At 37.9% G+C, this 17517-nt stretch overlaps 4 protein-coding genes across 13 annotated transcripts; 3 read left to right on the forward strand and 1 right to left on the reverse strand.

Moving 5' to 3' along the window:
• The first annotated feature begins 708 nt into the window (after window positions 1-708).
• Window positions 709-7829, forward strand: LOC103963709 (BTB/POZ domain-containing protein At5g47800-like). Of its 10 annotated transcripts, none has more exons than XM_048590966.1 (7): window positions 709-1181; window positions 4281-4352; window positions 4866-5045; window positions 5265-5334; window positions 5699-6103; window positions 6223-6960; window positions 7085-7829. In XM_048590966.1, the coding sequence occupies exons 3-7, from the start codon at window positions 4987-4989 to the stop codon at window positions 7682-7684; spliced, it is 1872 nt and encodes a 623-aa protein (XP_048446923.1). In that variant the 5' UTR covers window positions 709-1181; window positions 4281-4352; window positions 4866-4986; the 3' UTR covers window positions 7685-7829. The 10 variants fall into 10 exon arrangements, with proteins under 10 accessions (XP_048446923.1, XP_048446922.1, XP_048446926.1 ...); XM_048590965.1 differs by having other exon boundaries at window positions 4899-5045; XM_048590969.1 differs by having other exon boundaries at window positions 709-1075; window positions 4899-5045.
• A 750-nt stretch (window positions 7830-8579) lies between these two features.
• Window positions 8580-11913, forward strand: LOC103963707 (DNA-directed RNA polymerases IV and V subunit 4). The gene is made up of 11 exons (XM_009376549.3): window positions 8580-8762; window positions 8868-8994; window positions 9089-9148; window positions 9281-9346; window positions 9460-9546; window positions 9669-9780; window positions 9895-9972; window positions 10100-10133; window positions 10223-10291; window positions 11438-11542; window positions 11633-11913. Exons 2-10 carry the CDS (start codon window positions 8919-8921, stop codon window positions 11510-11512), a joined length of 657 nt encoding a protein of 218 aa, XP_009374824.1. The 5' UTR covers window positions 8580-8762; window positions 8868-8918; the 3' UTR covers window positions 11513-11542; window positions 11633-11913.
• A 1054-nt stretch (window positions 11914-12967) lies between these two features.
• On the forward strand, window positions 12968-14314 carry LOC103963706 (uncharacterized protein At4g26485). The gene is made up of 3 exons (XM_009376547.3): window positions 12968-13319; window positions 13418-13616; window positions 13761-14314. Exons 1-3 carry the CDS (start codon window positions 13091-13093, stop codon window positions 14044-14046), a joined length of 714 nt encoding a protein of 237 aa, XP_009374822.2. The 5' UTR covers window positions 12968-13090; the 3' UTR covers window positions 14047-14314.
• LOC103963705 (glucan endo-1,3-beta-glucosidase 6) lies at window positions 14301-16813 on the reverse strand. Its single transcript, XM_009376546.3, has 2 exons — window positions 16218-16813; window positions 14301-15616 (listed from the first exon to the last, which is right to left on the reverse strand). The coding sequence occupies exons 1-2, from the start codon at window positions 16565-16567 to the stop codon at window positions 14482-14484; spliced, it is 1485 nt and encodes a 494-aa protein (XP_009374821.1). The 5' UTR covers window positions 16568-16813; the 3' UTR covers window positions 14301-14481.
• Between the last annotated feature and the right edge of the window lie 704 nt (window positions 16814-17517).

A 17517-nucleotide genomic window follows, 5' to 3' on the forward strand; every position in this document is an offset into this window, starting at 1 on the left:
GATGAGGACATGGGAACTGGGAATCAATTAATTAATGGGATCTTCCATTATTTCCTTTCATTTCAATTTCAACGGAGAGATGAATATAATGTTAGTATCTAAGCTAGGCAGAGGAGGCTTAATCAGTTAGAGTAATCAGCAAGATGTGATGATCTGGTCCCACGCGATGAGCACGATGTTTCAGTAATGGACTACTAGTAGGAGCACTCTTTTGAGCTTTTCTTTACTTTCCTTGTTTCTTTAAGGCATTCTCACTTCCCACTTTCAATCTTCTTACACATATATTATATTGCTTTGCTTTTTCGTAATTAATTAGTTCAATTCTAATCTAGTTTTAATAATTCAACCAGAGATAGAGCACTAGGTCCCCATCGCCAGAAGAGACCTGTCGATCCTCCCTTTTCTATCATTATTTATTAATTTAAGCGGTTTATCATATTTCATAAAAAGTAATACTAAGGAAACTAAAATTGTATAAAAAAATTTACAAACTAAATGATATGAAAGTTGATAATTGAATTATTACTTAAACGTTGATAAATTTGCTCAATCCTATTAGTGACACATCATTTAGTTTGTAAATTTTGTCTACAAATTTAGTCTCTATAGCATTATCAAATCCTAAATCATGCATGTTATGAATAATGCTCTTTTCATACATTACCATGTTGATTAATCCCAACCAATTCCACACACACTGCAGACAGACTCTCTCTCTCTGTCTCTCGTTGGTGTCCGTCTCACACTCACAGCAGTCACAGTAGTACTTGATTCTAGCTACCAAGCTTAGCTAGCTAATAGAAAGTTATTAGTCGTCTCTCATACTCTCTCCCTCTCTCTGTCTCTGGGGATTATATGCATGAGATGTATACCCTATTGTATATATTTTCACGTTGCTGCATCTCATCACGTTAAAGCCCCGGCCGCTCGCTCTTTGTTGTTGGCTAGTACGCACTTGAATGGCTTCTCATCAGAAATTATTAAACATCGGATTTGCTATTTTGGTTGCGCAGCTATACAGTTGCTCTCTACAATCCATCGATCAGTCCACTCGATCGCTTGGAATCATTTGAAGGTAGTTAAATTAATTTGCTTTTCCGATCGATTGTATATATTAGTGCTAGCTGCTGTTGCTGCCTTGGAAGCCAACAATGTTCCTTCAGCTCAATTGTTTACTTGCGGTACGTACCTTCCTTTTGATCATTATAATTCTTAGTTACCATTCATTGGAATAGTTTTGGCCGTGTATGTATAGAGTAGCTGAGTCGTCCCAATCCCATTTACTATACTCGATATTGTTAATGATATATGCTATTTAGTATAAACATAGGGAAACTGGAGTGTGATTATGTGACATATATACATAGAATTTAATCATCAAACTAGCTTGCAAGTTAACCCTATCCTGATATAATGAACTTGAAAAGTTCTTATGTGTTTGTGTGTCTATTAAGATAAATAACTTGAGTTAGGGCAATCCTTGGTGCAACGAAAAGTTGCTCTTTTATGACTGGAATGTCACAGATTCGAGTCGTGGAACATCTTCTTTGCAAAGTAAAGATAAAGCTGCATACGATAAACATTCCCTTTATCCCTCGTAAAAACGGATAACCTTGTTGCCTTGGGTCACCTTTTATATATAACTTTAGTGCATTTCCGTTCTGTTATTCAGAGATGAAGGAAAGATTATGCCTTACTTTGCTAAGGGATAAATACATAATGTCCAAAGGATACTGTAAGGCAGGAGATCGAGCTTTAACAATTATTTACAAGTCAGCTAAAAAGATGAGGAAAAAAATTGAAATTCCAATTGAATATATGGACAAAAGAAATGAACAAAACCATCTTATATATGGAGCTTGTGGAGGGGCTCTTTATCAATGTCAAAAGTGAGTCCGTCCCTAAATAGCTAAATGGTCTCCGCCCTCCCGTATCTATTTATAATCTAAGGAAAACTAATAAAAAATATTTGAAAATTTTAAGTTTTAGCGATAAGGACAAAATAAAGGGTAAAATGAATAGTACCATGATTAACTTTTTAGCGTAAAAATGTAATTTTTGTTAAAATACACAATACCGTAGACTTTTCGTTAAAACTTCTATATATATATATTCGTCTGTACTGTACATATATACACATACAACTTGAGAGGCCATGCTCACTCATATATTATAATTTTATATGTATTCAACAAAGTTGGCGTCATAAGTCATATGAGTAGAGAGTAGATTGTTTATGGTGTTCTAGCCATGCTACCTTTAATCAGCTAACGTTTCTTGCGACCGATGCTTCTCTTTTCTGATAGATAGACTATATATACATATGAACTAATTAATATTCTATTTTTTATACAAAAATGTTTGTATTATTCTTTCTGACTTGCTAATTGGAAAAAAAAAATGTAGGGTTTTTTCCTATCTGAATAAGAAAAATGTAGTAGTACTGCTTGTAGTGCCACATTAGCACTAAATATATGGTTCCTCTTTCAAGGATAGTAGTACTGCTTGTAGTGCCACATTAGCGCTAAATATATGGTTCCTCTTTCAAGGATATCTATATATCCAGGCCAAAAGTGGTTTAACAGTATAAACTAGGTCATGCGATGCGAGTCATGAGTCTAGAGGTTGAGTTGGGTTGGACTAGGAATTGGAACACGCTCGGTATATAATATTTTATATATACACAAATAGGAAGCTTGTAAGTGAAGGGGTTGCATTTTTTTTTATAAAAATAAGCATTAGTTGTGGGATTTATACTTTACCGAACTTTAATGATCCAAACTAGTCTTATTCAAACAGTTTATATCGTTAAAGTTCGATGTGAAATAATTCTCACACATGATTTCTATTTAAAAAAAAAAATGAGAATTCATTTGCATAAAGAGCCTGTATAATTATATATACAAGAGAAACAACCCTATATATATAGGGAATTGTTATTAGTACTTCAAAAATCTCATTTGACATTCTAAACTTTCTATAATTAGAAAGAAAAATACATTTACGATGAGTGTAGAATGTGATTTTTTGAATGCTAATAACAATTCTTTATATATATATATATATATATATATATATGAATATAGATCCTCTCCTGAGCTTCTCTATGCGAATCCAGCGGACAACATAATCGTGGCCGTTGATCCAAATCGTGCGGTCATGAATCCAAAGCTTCTCTATGCAAAATGGCCTATTTTCTTCCTCTTTCCCTGGGAAGTGCCGAACAGAAGATTTCAATTCTGATGTGGCTGTCCGCATTCAACAACAACATTTCCTATGTATCAGAATGCTCCTAACATGGAGGCGTCGAATTGCTCTTGACAGAAGATTTCAATTCCAAACAAAATTAAGACAAATAATTGATGACCCAATTTGAAATTTGATCCAAATTCAACAACGCAATTATTCTTCTTTTCTGGTAAAAAAAACCCCGGTCGAGCTAGATGGCGAATTAGAAAGCATGGGTCAGTGACTTGGCGCCGCTAGTCGTCGGAGCCGATGCGGCAGTCGCGTTCAACAGGAATTTGAGGGGGTTTTGGGGCTAATGGACCAATTGGGCGGCTGGAACATGGTGCTGAAGTTGGAGGCGGAGGAGCATTCCATCTGGGGGAGAGAAGCAGAACATGACAGAGAGAAGGAAAGTGATGACTGATGAGAAGGAATGAAATACCGAAGAAAGAAGTTAAAAAAAAAAAAAAAAAATTGATTTGGGGAAAAAACTTGGATTCATGACCGCACGATTTGGATCAACGGTCACAATTATGTGGTCCGCTGGATCGGCATAGAGAAGCTCAGGAGAGGATCTGGATATCCTATATATATAATGCTCGCTCGCTCACTGCACTGCATGCAACTGATTCCTAGCAGTCGTCAGTCACCAGTGTAGAGTCCAAGTGGCCGCGTTTCACCTCCTTATAATTAAATGAGTTTCAGCCACTCATTAATCCAATTCGTCCACTAATACAAATACATCCACAAACGGTGTAAGTTCCAAATTAAACAAATATATACATATAAAATATTAAAAATAATTTGCATGGCATCCTTACTTCCTTGTGTCAAATTTCAACACAAAAGAGTTGAATGAGAGTAGTTTGAGAGTTCACAGATGCACTGCTGATCGAGTCTGACTACTCTCAGAGCAAAATTAACTCCTCTTGGTTTTAATTTGTTGTTATTATATTATTATTAGTGCAATTTAGGAAAACTCTCTGTACTAGTTATTTGCCCCGTGTGTGTATATTTATATCTTATGTATGTATAAATTGGAGGAGTTGCAGGTGGATTAACAATGTATGCTGATGTTGGTGGATCCTTGACACCTTGTTGGCCGGACGAAAGCTGATCATCAGGTAACTAAGGGCCATAAACCCTACTAATTCCCAACTTAATCATATTCTTAAATTTCTTATATAGATAGATGGAATTTCCATGATTTTTATCTTAATTTGTGGATTTTGACGATTCAAACTTGTATGTTGGTTCGGCTTCTGAAACAATCAAAATCAGCGTCCTACCTCAGCACTTGTTCATAATTTGCAACCATTTAACTGCTAATTATTACTAATTAGTTGATATTTCAGCTTCATTAACTAGATATTTATGTTATTTTTTGGTAAAAAATATGTGTATATTTGGATTTGACCACATAAATTGCTTTGGTCTGTCTGGTGAATTAGCTGGCTAGTTAATTAAAATCTCCCTTCCAGATATCCTTGCAATTTACAGTTTTGGTTCCCTGAATTTGGAAAAATATCTATAAATCATTTACTGAAATGTTTATGATTCAATCATATCACGCATGAATAGATACTTTTCCCAAAATGCACTGTCCATATATATTTCTTATTTTCAAACATATACAGCATACCCTTGGGATTTTAGCTGATCTCTTTCAGAAATCATGAAAAGGGTATATTGCTGCACAAGTATTTTGAAGGGAGAACCTGTTATCATCTCTTGTTAAAAGAAAGTACCAATCTGACAATGAAGTTTATGAAAATTGGAACCAAGCCGGACACCTTCTACACCGAAGAAGCTACCAGGTACTAGCTTAGCTATGACTTGTTTTCCCACCGCTGTTCCATAGATGACATTGAATGGGTATGCATAGAATCAATTTCCTCACACGTACGTCCTCACAGCTCACGTTCATAATGAAATTGCTACTTTGTGCTTTGGTTTTATATATTGAATTTCTTGATTTATGTACTGTCCTCGCAACAGTATTATTTCAGCTGATTTTGCATTCACTATGTGTGCAGGACCGTGATTTCGGATGTACCCAGCGACTTTGTCATACAAATTAACAACATCCATTATCTTCTCCATAAGGTAATGATCACATCATTTACAAGGAATAATGTTTTGTCGAAATGCACCAATTTCATTTTCTCATGTAGTCACGGATGTGCAATTTTTCTGCTGATCAGTACTTCCTGTGCATTCCTGTTTAGAATTCTTCAGTGTTTTTGAAGCTAAAAAAAAAAAAAAAAAAAAAAAATCTTCAGTGCATGATTGTAGTACTGGAGAAAGGAAGGAAAGGAAAAACATTCAATAAGAATGAACATTTCACTATTTTTCCGAATTTTATAAAATCATACAGCAAACTAATACAGCTAGCACTTCTTCTGCATGTATACAACTATACATACACAAGTGCTTGCTCTTGGTTAAGGGATAATTGTACTTTTGTTAGCTGCAGTTTCCACTTCTTCCAAAATGTGGCCTCTTACAACGGCTTTGCTCTGACTCTGGTGATTTGGAAAAGGTCAGCATAAAGCTTCACGATATTCCAGGAGGTGAAGATGCGTTTGAAATGTGTGCTAAGTTCTGTTACGGAATAACGATTAATCTCAGCGCCTATAATTTTGTACCTGCATTTTGTGCTGCTAAGTTCCTCCGAATGACCGAGTCAGTAGAGAAGGGAAATTTTGTTCCAAAACTCGAGGCTTTCTTCAATTCATGCGTTCTTGAAGGTTGGAAAGACTCCATTACTGCACTACAAACTACAGTGAAGTTGCCTGAGTGGTCTGAGAATCTTGGGATCATCAGAAAGTGCATTGATTCAATTGTTGAGAAAATCCTTACTCCTCCAGCAAAGGTCATATAATGTTCATGAATATTTTATTATTATGCTTCTTCTGTCAGCAATCGTTTTTTTTTTATTCTTCCTTACTGATTTGCTCAAACTAAGTAATGTTAGTCAATTTTAATTTTCAGGTTGCGTGGTCCTACACTTATACCAGACCTGGCTACACCAAAAAGCAACATCATTCTGTCCCAAAGGATTGGTGGACTGAGGATATATCAGATCTTGATGTAGACCTGTTTCGATGTATAATTACTGCTGTTAGAGCCACGCATGTGCTGCCACCACAGCTCATTGGGGAAGCTTTGCACGTCTATGCTTGTCGTTGGCTGCCAGATACCACAAGAACACCTCCACAAATAGATGAGGAACTCATGGAAAACAATCGAAGAATTGTTGATAGCATTGTGAGTATGATTCCCGGAGATAAGGGAGCAGTTTCTGTTGGTTTCTTGCTAAGGCTTACTGTAATTGCCAATTACTTGAGAGTGTCCCCAGTGACAAAGACTGACCTGTTAAGGAGGTCTGGTCTACAACTCGAAGAGGCAACGGTGGATGACCTGATTTTTCCTTCAAACTCGCCTGCTGACCCGGAATTTTACGATATTGACTTGGTTTTGGAAGTGTTAGAAAGTTTCTTGGTGCTATGGAGAAGACAATCCCCTGCAGCTGCTTCTGAATTGGACAGAAGTGCTCAGGTTTTAGGAACAATGAGAAAGGTTGGGAAACTCATTGATTCGTACCTTCAAGTTGTTGCCAGGGATGTCAACATGCCAGTTTCAAAAGTGGTATCTCTGGCTGAAGCTTTGCCAGATATTGCAAGGGAAGACCATGACGGCATCTACAAGGCTATTAACATTTATCTAAAGGTATGTAAGTATGTAGTATATTAATCGAAGTGAATGCCATTGCCATTTAGAATTCATGAGTATAATTAATTACTAAATGCTGGTTGACTAATCCATTTGATGAAACATATGTATTAATAAGTAGGAGCATGGTGATATAAGCAAGGCAGACAAGAAACGCTTGTGCCGCATTTTAGACTGCCAGAAGTTGTCGCCTGAGGTACGCACTCATGCTGTGAAAAATGAGCGGCTACCACTGAGGACTGTTGTGCAAGTCCTCTTCTTTGAACAAGAGAGAGACAGAGGTTCCAACTCCAAGGCAGCAGCAGCAACTCATGATCGTCATAAACATAAGCCACTGCCAATAACACCCTCCCAGTCCCATGAGCCAGGAAAACAAACAACGCCAAGTAGCAGAGAATCGGATAGTCATAGTCACAAGCTAAAATTGGGAGCAGCAAATGTTCATGATAAATTCAGTAGTAGTACCACTGGAAAGAAAGATAATCCACTGCTGCAAATGCAAAACAAAAGATCAGGCGGAAAGTTGGCATTGAAAAACGAAAGAAAGGGTGTCAGATTAGAAACGCAACAAGTAGATCATCAAGGACATAATATGGGAAGGGAAATCGTAAGAGGAGGAGCATCTGGATGTGCAGGTGCAGGGAGCAAGTTGGACGCTAAGAAGATGATCCAAAGGGGAAGTAGGCCGGACCATGGCCACGACAAAGGCAAAGATAGATAGCAAAAACGTACATGAACATCAATCATCCTCGTTTCCTTTGCACTTCATGTAATTAAGTTTTTCTTTTTGTTTGTTCCTTATTCCTCTGGAATTGGAGAAAATGTTTCAGTTCTGAACTATGTTATCTTATGATGAGTCCTCTCCACCGTTTGTGCCATACTCTAAACATAAAGGGTGGGAGCTTCTTGCCATGGCGCCAATGTCAGTATGGTTTTACCAACCATAAGAAGAAGACTCTAAAACCATGCAAAGATGCTATTTAGTATTACGGCTTGGTGATATTTATTTTCACTTGTAAGTGAGAAATCTTGTTTGATTCTCCTGAACGGCGAATTTGAACTAAATTTAGGTTAGTCTATTGCAAAGTTTAGCCCACTTCCCTCGCCCCTTAATATAGATAATATTGAATGATTCAAATTCTCATTCTATAGAATATGTTACAAAAAATTAATTAATCGTTTGAATTTGGGAGTCAAAAACTCGTTAATTTTATTGAGGCATTTTGATTTCTTTGATTTATACACAACAGGTGAAAGTCTTTGTCAGCCGGAAAGGTGCTCTCAGTGTACTTGTAAGTAAATGTGTCTTTAACTCAATTGAAAAAAAAAAAATTTAATAAAAATAGTTTAAAAACTTTAAGTTTTGACGATAAAGACAAAATAAAATGTAAAATAAATAGTACCAGAATTGACCATTTAATGTAAAAATTGATTTTTCTTTTAACTTTTTCTTGAAAAAAATTTACTGAGAGCATCAGCGCCATATGAATTACAAGAGGTGCTAAAAATAAAATAAATAGGAGTGAAATGACAGAGTTGTCCTCATTTAAAGACGACGTCTGGCTTTTGAAGAGGGCATTCAGGACAGGCAGGGTGAAAACCAAGCAGGAAACATAAAGCCAGCGAAGAAGATCAACAAATCAGAACCCCGAATTAAGAGTTTTAGCACTTCTGAAGCCACTTGCGGTCCTCCCCTTTCCGCCGCTGACTTCCTTTGCTCGCTCGCTCGCTCGCTCGCTCCCTCCCTCCCTCCCTCCCTCCCTCCCCGGTGGTACACTTCCACGGATTCTGTTTAAAATGTGGGTTTTCTTTTTTCGTGGGATTGGATTAGGGTTCTTTTTTCTCTCTCTCGCTCTTCATTTAATTTTTAATTTTTAACCTTGTGAGGTTTTAATTTTACACAGTGAATATAATAGTTTGTAAAGGGTGTTAATTAGCTACATTCAGTGGTGGTGATGTCGGAGAAAGGAGGAAAGGGGTTTTCTTTGCCTAAATCTTCGCTGAAATCTACCCCTCCTACCACAAAGGATGGTCTGCTCTTTCATAACTTTCTTGGACATTTTTTTATCGGGTGTTTTTTGTTTGTAAAAGAAATGAGGTAATCGCATTCCATCGGTTTGTGTAGGTAAGGATGATAGCTCAACAAAGTCCAAGAAGGGAAGACGAGTTCAGTTCGATTCTGAAGGTACGGTTTCTCTAAACTCTATCTGTTCCTATTAAATTAGTCTCACATTTTAGTCAGCGGATCTTGTGTGTCATGCATGTGCTTATCGTCTTCGATTTTCAACATCTGAAATGTTTGTTCTTGTATTTATAGGTTCCCGGGAACCCAAATCACACTTTTCGTCAAAATTTGATAGCCGATCTGCTGCTTCAGGGAAAGGTTTAATATTATTTGAAATTCTGAATTTCCATGTTCATCACTTGCATATTTGAAGTCAAAGACCTCGATTTTATTATATTTCTCTCTTTCTTTTGCAAACTGTGATTTTTAAGCTGATTGGGGCAAAGGGGGGAAAGGAGACACCATCGGAAATGGTAGAAAGAAAGAACCACAGCCACTGGAGCTCAAAATTGAGCAGGGTGAGCACTTTGATATTTTGTATATCAAATACTTAAGATAAGAGTACAGCTCAGTCTCAGACGTTGAAAATAATCTTTGTTGTTAAGTACTATAATGTTGTCAGTTTTGTTGATACATGCAGAACTTCCAAAGAGTGCCAAATGTATGATGGATTGTGAGGCTGCCGATATATTACAAGGCATCCAGGAGCAGATGGTCATGTTGTCAAAAGATCCTACTATTAAAATCCCTGTGTAAGAATCAAGTTTTATCATCTCAATGAAAGAATGGTGATTGAGAAAATAGTTTATTTAACAGTTGATGTTAATTTTCTGTATATGAAGTGTCCTAAATGGTTTTGTTTTCAGATCATTCGACAAGGGACTGCAGTACGCAAACAGCTCCAGCCGTTATATTCATCCCCAGTCTGCGAGACACATTCTTGAGTATCCTTGATTTGCTCAGCGCGTGTGTGTGTGTGCATGTTTTAGTATTCTTGATTTGTTTCTTGATGTTTATACGTGTGTGTATACAAGTATTTTCTCTGCTTTGAACCCTTAACTTGAATATCAGGACACTAAAAAAATATGGTGTCAAAGATGGCGAGGTTATAATCTCAAACTTCTGTATTAGTTCTTAAAATTTGAGGACTGGTCCCTGATTTTTTTTATTTTTTATTTTTTATTTTTGCCACAGATATGTGTGATTGCCAATGTTTGTCCAGAAACCACAGATGAAGTTTTTGCTTTAGTACCATCCTTGAAGGTATGATATTGTTCCTAATAAAATGTATGCATTTTTCTGTTTTGGGCCAAATTGAATAATCTAGATAGAAATTGTAATTTAAGCATCCTGATGTTCTTTTCTATTTCAATTTTAGTTCTAGTCAGGAATAACTCAATTCTGTTTCTAATTTTGTCAGAGGTTTGCTTGTGTTTGATGTAAAAGCTGAAAAAGATATATGTGGTATTCACTCCTTGGATTAATTTCTATTCCAAAATTGATATCTTCCAATCTGTTGCTGTGTTACTCACTTCGAATGGGGAAAGTCATGAATCGGGGAAAGGAAAGAAGGGATGGTGTGGGATCAACTGCACCCCCTCCCTTTCCTCCGAGTCAATCTGATTCTGATTTTTCAGGCATTGGGTTATAGATTTTAGTGTGGAACCCATACTATTTTCTATTCCATGTATGTTACTAACACATGGGGATTCCAGAATTGGAATAATTCCAAAACCCATGTTTTAGGGGGAAGTAAACATGCCATTGTAGGCAGAGAAATTTGGAGCATTTATCCTTGGACGTTTGCCCAACTGGAGTTTTGGTCCCTAAACTAAAAATCTGTGAGTATTGGTCCTTGAACTTGTCACAGTGTGTAGCAATAGTCCTTTTGGGGAACTCCGTTAGAACTTTCATCCAACATAAAAGGTTTAAAGGGGAAAATAAGGGATGGAAGGTCTAACAGGATTACTCAAAAGGACCGTTGCTCCACATTGTGACAAGTTCAGGGACCAACACTCTTGAATTTTTAATTCACGAACCAAAGCTGCCATTTGTCTAAAATTTGGGGACCAATGCTCCAATTTCTCTTATGGGAATGGATATTATTTCTTGATCCTTGAGGGCTAGGACTCGTAACTCCCTTTTTGTTGATCTCTTTGATATTTTCATTTCCCCAAATTCCCTCTTCTTTCTGGCTGCCTATTATAGTGCGGAACTATTAGGTTGCCAATGGAACTGTTAAGCTACTGAATTGACTTCTTAGTTTTCTGCCTACCTGAGTTTTTATCTGCGTTTGTGTTTCAAGCATCCTTGCCCGAAGCTATTTGGGGTTGCCAATTTTCCCTTGACCTAAGTCTATACACTATCTTTGCTTTTCCAATCACTTCAACATATATGTTTTTCCTCCAGGCTAAAAGAAGCACGCTCAGCCAACCACTCAAAGATGTTTTAAGTGAGCTGACGAGGTTTAAAAAGGCAACATAAGAACCTCGTTACATGAGAATCCTTCGTAAGGTATATTAATTTTCAACTCAACCTTAAATGGCCTTGTCTTCCTGTCTTGTATGCGGAATGATTAGTTGGGTATTATGTAAACTGGTACAGGCTGCTAGGTGCAAATGACACTATAATGGAGGGATTTTGCGTTACGGACTTTTCACGGCACTAACAATCATCCTTGTTAATGTATTTGTTAATGGTCGTTGGGTTTTGTATATGACCTTTATGGAATTTGAGATGCTGCGGAAATCCTTTCCATAGCCTCTCCTTAGGCTTGGTTATCAGCAGTAGTTTTCTTCTATTTTGTGCTTTGATGAATATGAAGTTTACTGGATGATTGAATGAGTTTGACATTAATACAAGTAGAGAGAGATCGTTGGCTGGTTTCTTGACGGAATGAAGGAAAAAAAGGATTTGGAAACACAAAAAAAAAGAAGGAAGCAATTGATGCATCGTACTTAAATTTACTCAATTTGCGCAAGGGCGATGGTGTTTGTGACTTAGTTTTGAAGAAAATAATGAATTTTTATGAATAAAAGAGGCTTCCTTTGGTGCATCTCCCAATGGAAAGTATGATGAAAGTCACTCAAACTGCTTGGATTTTGTTGCCTTGAGGCTTTATAATACATGGAAGTGTTTCTTACATTTTCTCTAGCTTCGCAAACATTTGTTTTTATTTTCAATCATTGGGTTAAATAAATTAAATAGAATCAACGGTCAAACTAAACAAGGGTCTACTATTACTAGACTTGGTTGAACAGTGATTTTTACACCTTTTTCTCCTTGTGTTGTATCATAGCATCAAACTCAAAACAAACTTGGTCGTACGGAAATACCATACGGTCAATTCCTTGACCCAATTTTGTTGTTTGGTTAAATGCAATGCCCAACTTAATTTCTTCATCAAGAGAACTTGTTTAAAAGGATTTTATCGCTGTTTGGCATCTTGGTTTAATGTTACAATAACGGTGAATACGTTTTATGTAAGTTGTTTTTCTTAATTAGGCCCAATCATTTTTTATTATGTAGACCAACTTTTTAAATCAAATTTGTAGATTATGTGATGTGTTACTAATATAAAATAAAAACATTAATCAACACTTAGTGATAACCACGAGCTAGTAGTGCAATTGTAAATGGCAGATTGTAAGGCTTTGTGGTTTGTTATCATTTGTTCTCCTTTTAATTTTGAAAAAAAAAATCAACACTAAGAGATAATTCGCGGCTGTAGACTTTCTCTTTTGCTAGGATTTGGGGTGGGTATTTGAACTTTTGACGAGATGGAAGAAAGTGAACAATATGCCAAAGAAAAAGAAACAAAGGAAAAAAAAAAGGGAATTGTTATTGATACTTCAAAAATCTCATTTTCTATTCCAAATTTTTTTTATTTAGAAAAAAAAAAAAGATTTTTGGAGTTCTAATAATACTTCCCAACGAAAAAAAGAACGAAAAACACGGAAAGTGCAGTGGAGTTGGGTAGTGAGAAAGTCCATATTCTCTATCTTCTTTTTTCTGGGCAAACAAACGAACATCATCTGTGTGGTAATTGATTCCTCAGAGAGAATGGGAAAAAAGGAAGAAGATTACAAGGAACAGAGGGAAGCAGACGTAGAAACAGAAGAAGAAGAAGAAGAAGAAGAAGAATCGGATTCAGAAGAGAAATGGAGAAAGCACTATTCGTCTGGGCAGAGGATATTGCTGGTGGGCGAAGGAGACTTCTCCTTCTCTCTTTCTTTGGCCACTCGCTTTGGATCTGCCCGCAACATGGTTGCCACTTCTCTCGATTCCCAGGGTTACTACCTCCGTCCTCTTCCTACTCTTGTTTTACTTTTACCACCATTCAATTCAATTCAAGTGTTTACCATTTTTGTTGACTACTTGTTTTTGCAGAGAAGATTGCTGGCAAGTACAGTAACGCCATAGAGAATGTAAGGAAGCTTGAAGAAAGGGGATGCATCGTGATTTACGGAGTGGACGCCCAGCTTATGAGCCAACACTTCTTCCTCGCCACTCAGAGGTTTGACCGCATCGTCTACAACTTCCCTCATGTTGGCTTTCTCTTCCGCGAGGATAGCTTCTGTCAGATCCAGTATGTATCTCTTTACTTATTGCCTTGTTTTTTTTATTATCATCTCATCATTATTTGATTTGATTTGATTTGATGATGATCGTGTTTGATTTGATCTTTGATTTTGATTGTGATTGTGATTATGATTATGATTATGATTATGAGGTTGAACAAGAGATTGGTGAAGGGTTTCTTCAAAAATGCCAAATTACTCCTGAGAAAAGAGGGTGGAGGAGAGATTCACATAACCCACAAAGAGGGTCATCCTTACAACGAATGGGATTTGGTCAGGAAGGCACACAAGATTGGCCTGCAAATCGATCGATCTGTGCCCTTCTGCATGGACGACTATCCCGGCTACCACAACAAGAGAGGCCACGGCATCGATTCCGACGCCCCCTTCCACCTTGGCGATTGCACTACTTACATGTTCAAAATCAGGCTGCCTTGATTAATCAGCCTTCATCATCATATCTCCATTGTAATGTCTCAAATTTTCAATGGTGTTGGCTGCCCTGCCCCGCTGTTAACATAATATTGCTTCTGATGCCTGTGTCCGTGTCTGTCTGTCTACTCCCTGTCTGTCACTAGGACTGATTGAGCAGGATGCATGTAATGTCGAAGGAAAGAGTGACATTCTTTCTGATGTCCGTATCAAGTCAACTCTATTTTCTTTACTATAAATTAAATTATATATAAGTAAAGTTACGGTACCTCAATACAAATGTCTTACATGATGATAATACCTGAATTACACACCCACCCCCCCACTAAATGAGGGAGTAATCTACACTACACTAGTATTTAATCACCTACGCTTAGTCTTAAATATTACAAGCTGCTTCAGAAGAGGGGACCCTGAAAAACCCACTTGAGAAACCTCTTTTCACATTACAAAACCCCAAGCCCCCCATGAAATCAACATCCACACAATGATCCACCTCCGGTTTAGTTGATAACAAGAACTAGAACTAGTACTATATCTAGATCTAGGTCTGGACGTAGTGTCAGTAACGCCAACAAGAAACCTGCATTCACCAACCGAAGGGTCTTGGAAAGTGACCATACCAAGCCCGTCAAAATCACAGCTCCGTTCATTCTGCATTTGCAGCTGATAGTAACTGTTGAACGCATATGAGATGTTTCCCCTTGCTCCAATTCCGTTGCATGACCCCCCATAGGCGAGTGTGGTGCAATCTGCAACACTACACGCGAGTTTCATGTGGTTCGCCACATCAGACAAATCTCCAGACGGCTTTGCCACACACCACCTAGACGGGAGATACTCAATATTCCTTGCATTTTTCAATCCTGTGCTGCCCAAACCGAGGTTCAACGGATATTTAGCCTGGCCATCAAAGGAAAAGATCCCCCAGTGCCTTTCAAAGTTTCCTGGAAGTGTGCTCTTTGCCCCTTCATCAAGCAGACTGAAAATATATATATCCACGGGAGGGGCTCCTGGTCTTAGAGGGGTTCCTCTGTTACTCAGCACATGATTTATGAGACCTTGGTTGAATACCCTGGCAGCAGTGAGATTTGCATTGATGGCTCCGTCTGTGGGCCAACCCACCTCCCCAATGATTATGGGCATCTGACCATATCCAAGCTTGCTGAGGGCGGCGACTAGCGTGTCGAAGTTTCCGTCAAATGCATTGGAGTAAACATTGGACCCATCTGTAACAGGATGGCTAGTCCCCTCAAAGAATGCATAGTCTTGAGGAAAATCTGAGCTTCCATAGAGACTTAGAAATGGGTAGATATTGACTACAAAAGGAGAACCATTTGAATTGAGAAAGGAAACAACTTGAGTCATAATTTGAGTGAGTTCAGGTCGAAATGCCCCTTGAGAAGGAAGGGAGGACTCATAAGCATCGGCATTGCAAGGGACGACTAACTTGACGTAGCCTGCAAGATTCACTTTTGCCAAGGACTGTTGTAGATTGAGCAGTGTAGGCATGACATAAGACTGAAACTGGCCTGAGTAACTTGTAAGGAAGGGCTCATTTCCTACTGCAATATACCTGTCATTGGTCATAAGGAAATAAGTCTAGATGTGGTGTGGATGCAAAAGCAACAACTTAACATATAAACAGACGCAGAAGAAGGATTTGATTCATGGACTAGCATTGTGATCAAGTGAAAGAAGCAAAGTTTTGGCAACAAACTGGTTGTTATATCGAACTGGTTTCTCTCTAATCTTAGATAATATCTTGTTGAAAATTTTGAAAAACATAAATAAATAAATAAATAACCTAACAGGCCAGTATCTTGTAGGAAATTAAACATAAATAAATACATTCTCTTTTGGCTCATATCTCACAGGCAGCATAGCACAGATTCAGCTCATCACTTGACAAGAAGAAGAATGTAATATGATATAAGATCATGATTATAACTTAACAAAATATGCTGAAAAAGAATATCCATTAATATCAAGGGATGGTGGGTGGCAAAAACATACCATCTGCCCTTTATTAACCAGTGAAAGCCACACATGTAAAAAGTTGTTTCCTTTTATTCTCCAACCGTTTCTCAGTAACAATTGCAATAAACACACAATGAAAAAAGCATACGGAAAAAGAAGAAGAAGAAGAAGAGGAGGAGGAGGGGCCTCGGCCTCACCTGATATCGGCACCATTTTTAACCATATATCTGGACACATTCTGGCGAACCCACAAATCAGAGGAGTCGGTGGAAGAGCTCAAGGCGGCCAACATCTCATTGGGGATGCCAACCATGACCTGGATGCCGCTGCCCATGAGAGCCCGAAGAGAATCTGGGTCGGCATCGAAAAGCTTCACCTTTGATATCTTGTTGTCTTTCATGAAATCCACCACCGCGGAAGGCTTGAGCTTGTGGAAGGACACACTGCCCCAGTTCACTCCTATGGCTGACTCCGCCCTCCAAACCACCACTAGAGAAAGCAGAGCTGCTGCAAATGCCCAACTCCATTTCCTCCTGGCTTCTAACATTTTGTCAGATTAATAAACAATCTGATCAAACCCCAACAATTATGAACCAGATTATTCATTCATTCATTCCCCACCTGGGTTCATTAACTCAATATCTGCTAGGCAGAGACTGAGAGTCTGAGAGTGTGTTGTATTGTAGGTGGTTGTGAGTTTATTTTTCGCTCTACGTTGTTATTAGCTGGTACTTCTAGATATATATTAAGATAGAGAGTGGGAGAATGCAACAGATCACAGACAAGAGAGTAAAGTTGAAGCTGCCATGATACTAGATAGATATAAATAGCAGTGCTGATGTTGATGTTGCACTTTTTGAAATTACCTAGATACCCTCCTCCACTGGTCGGCAGCCAGTGTGCCACCGCCGACTGCAAAGTGGCAAACGCTCTCTGGATGCCACCGTGTCCACAACCTTCAACTTTCGGTGGTGTTATATTTGTAAATGAAAATATTCAAAATGACAAGTAAAACCAACTACCTAACGCAGATGCCTAATGTGCCATGTGAAGAAAACGATGTAGCGAGCATTTAACAATTTGTGTAGTAACGAGCCTGGTAGTGTAAAAACTACGAGTTTATGGTCTAGTGGTAAATGATAGATTACGAGGTTTCTTTAAAATTAAAAATTGGAGGTCTCGAATTCGATACCCGCGGTTGGTGTGAAAAACAGACTTGTGGTCAGGGGGATGCTGAAATGTCTCTGTAAGTGGATAACCGTGATTTATCATCAATTGTCCCCCTTAAATATATATATATATATATATATAAATAAAATAAAAAATAAAAATAAAAACCCTAGTAGTGTAGACTTTCAATTAAGTAGTACATTTGAAATTTATTATCTGCGGGTGTTGTGAGGCCACCTTAAGCATGCTTAAATTACTTAGGTTAGTAGGATGTCCCACTCAAAGTATTACAATTTTTTTTTAGTCCTCGGAGCATCTTTTATGAAT

This window comes from the organism of the source record quoted next, unplaced genomic scaffold (assembly GCF_019419815.1).
Source record: "Pyrus x bretschneideri cultivar Hongxiangsu unplaced genomic scaffold, Pyrus_bretschneideri_v1 Contig33, whole genome shotgun sequence".
NCBI lineage: Eukaryota > Viridiplantae > Streptophyta > Magnoliopsida > Rosales > Rosaceae > Pyrus > Pyrus x bretschneideri.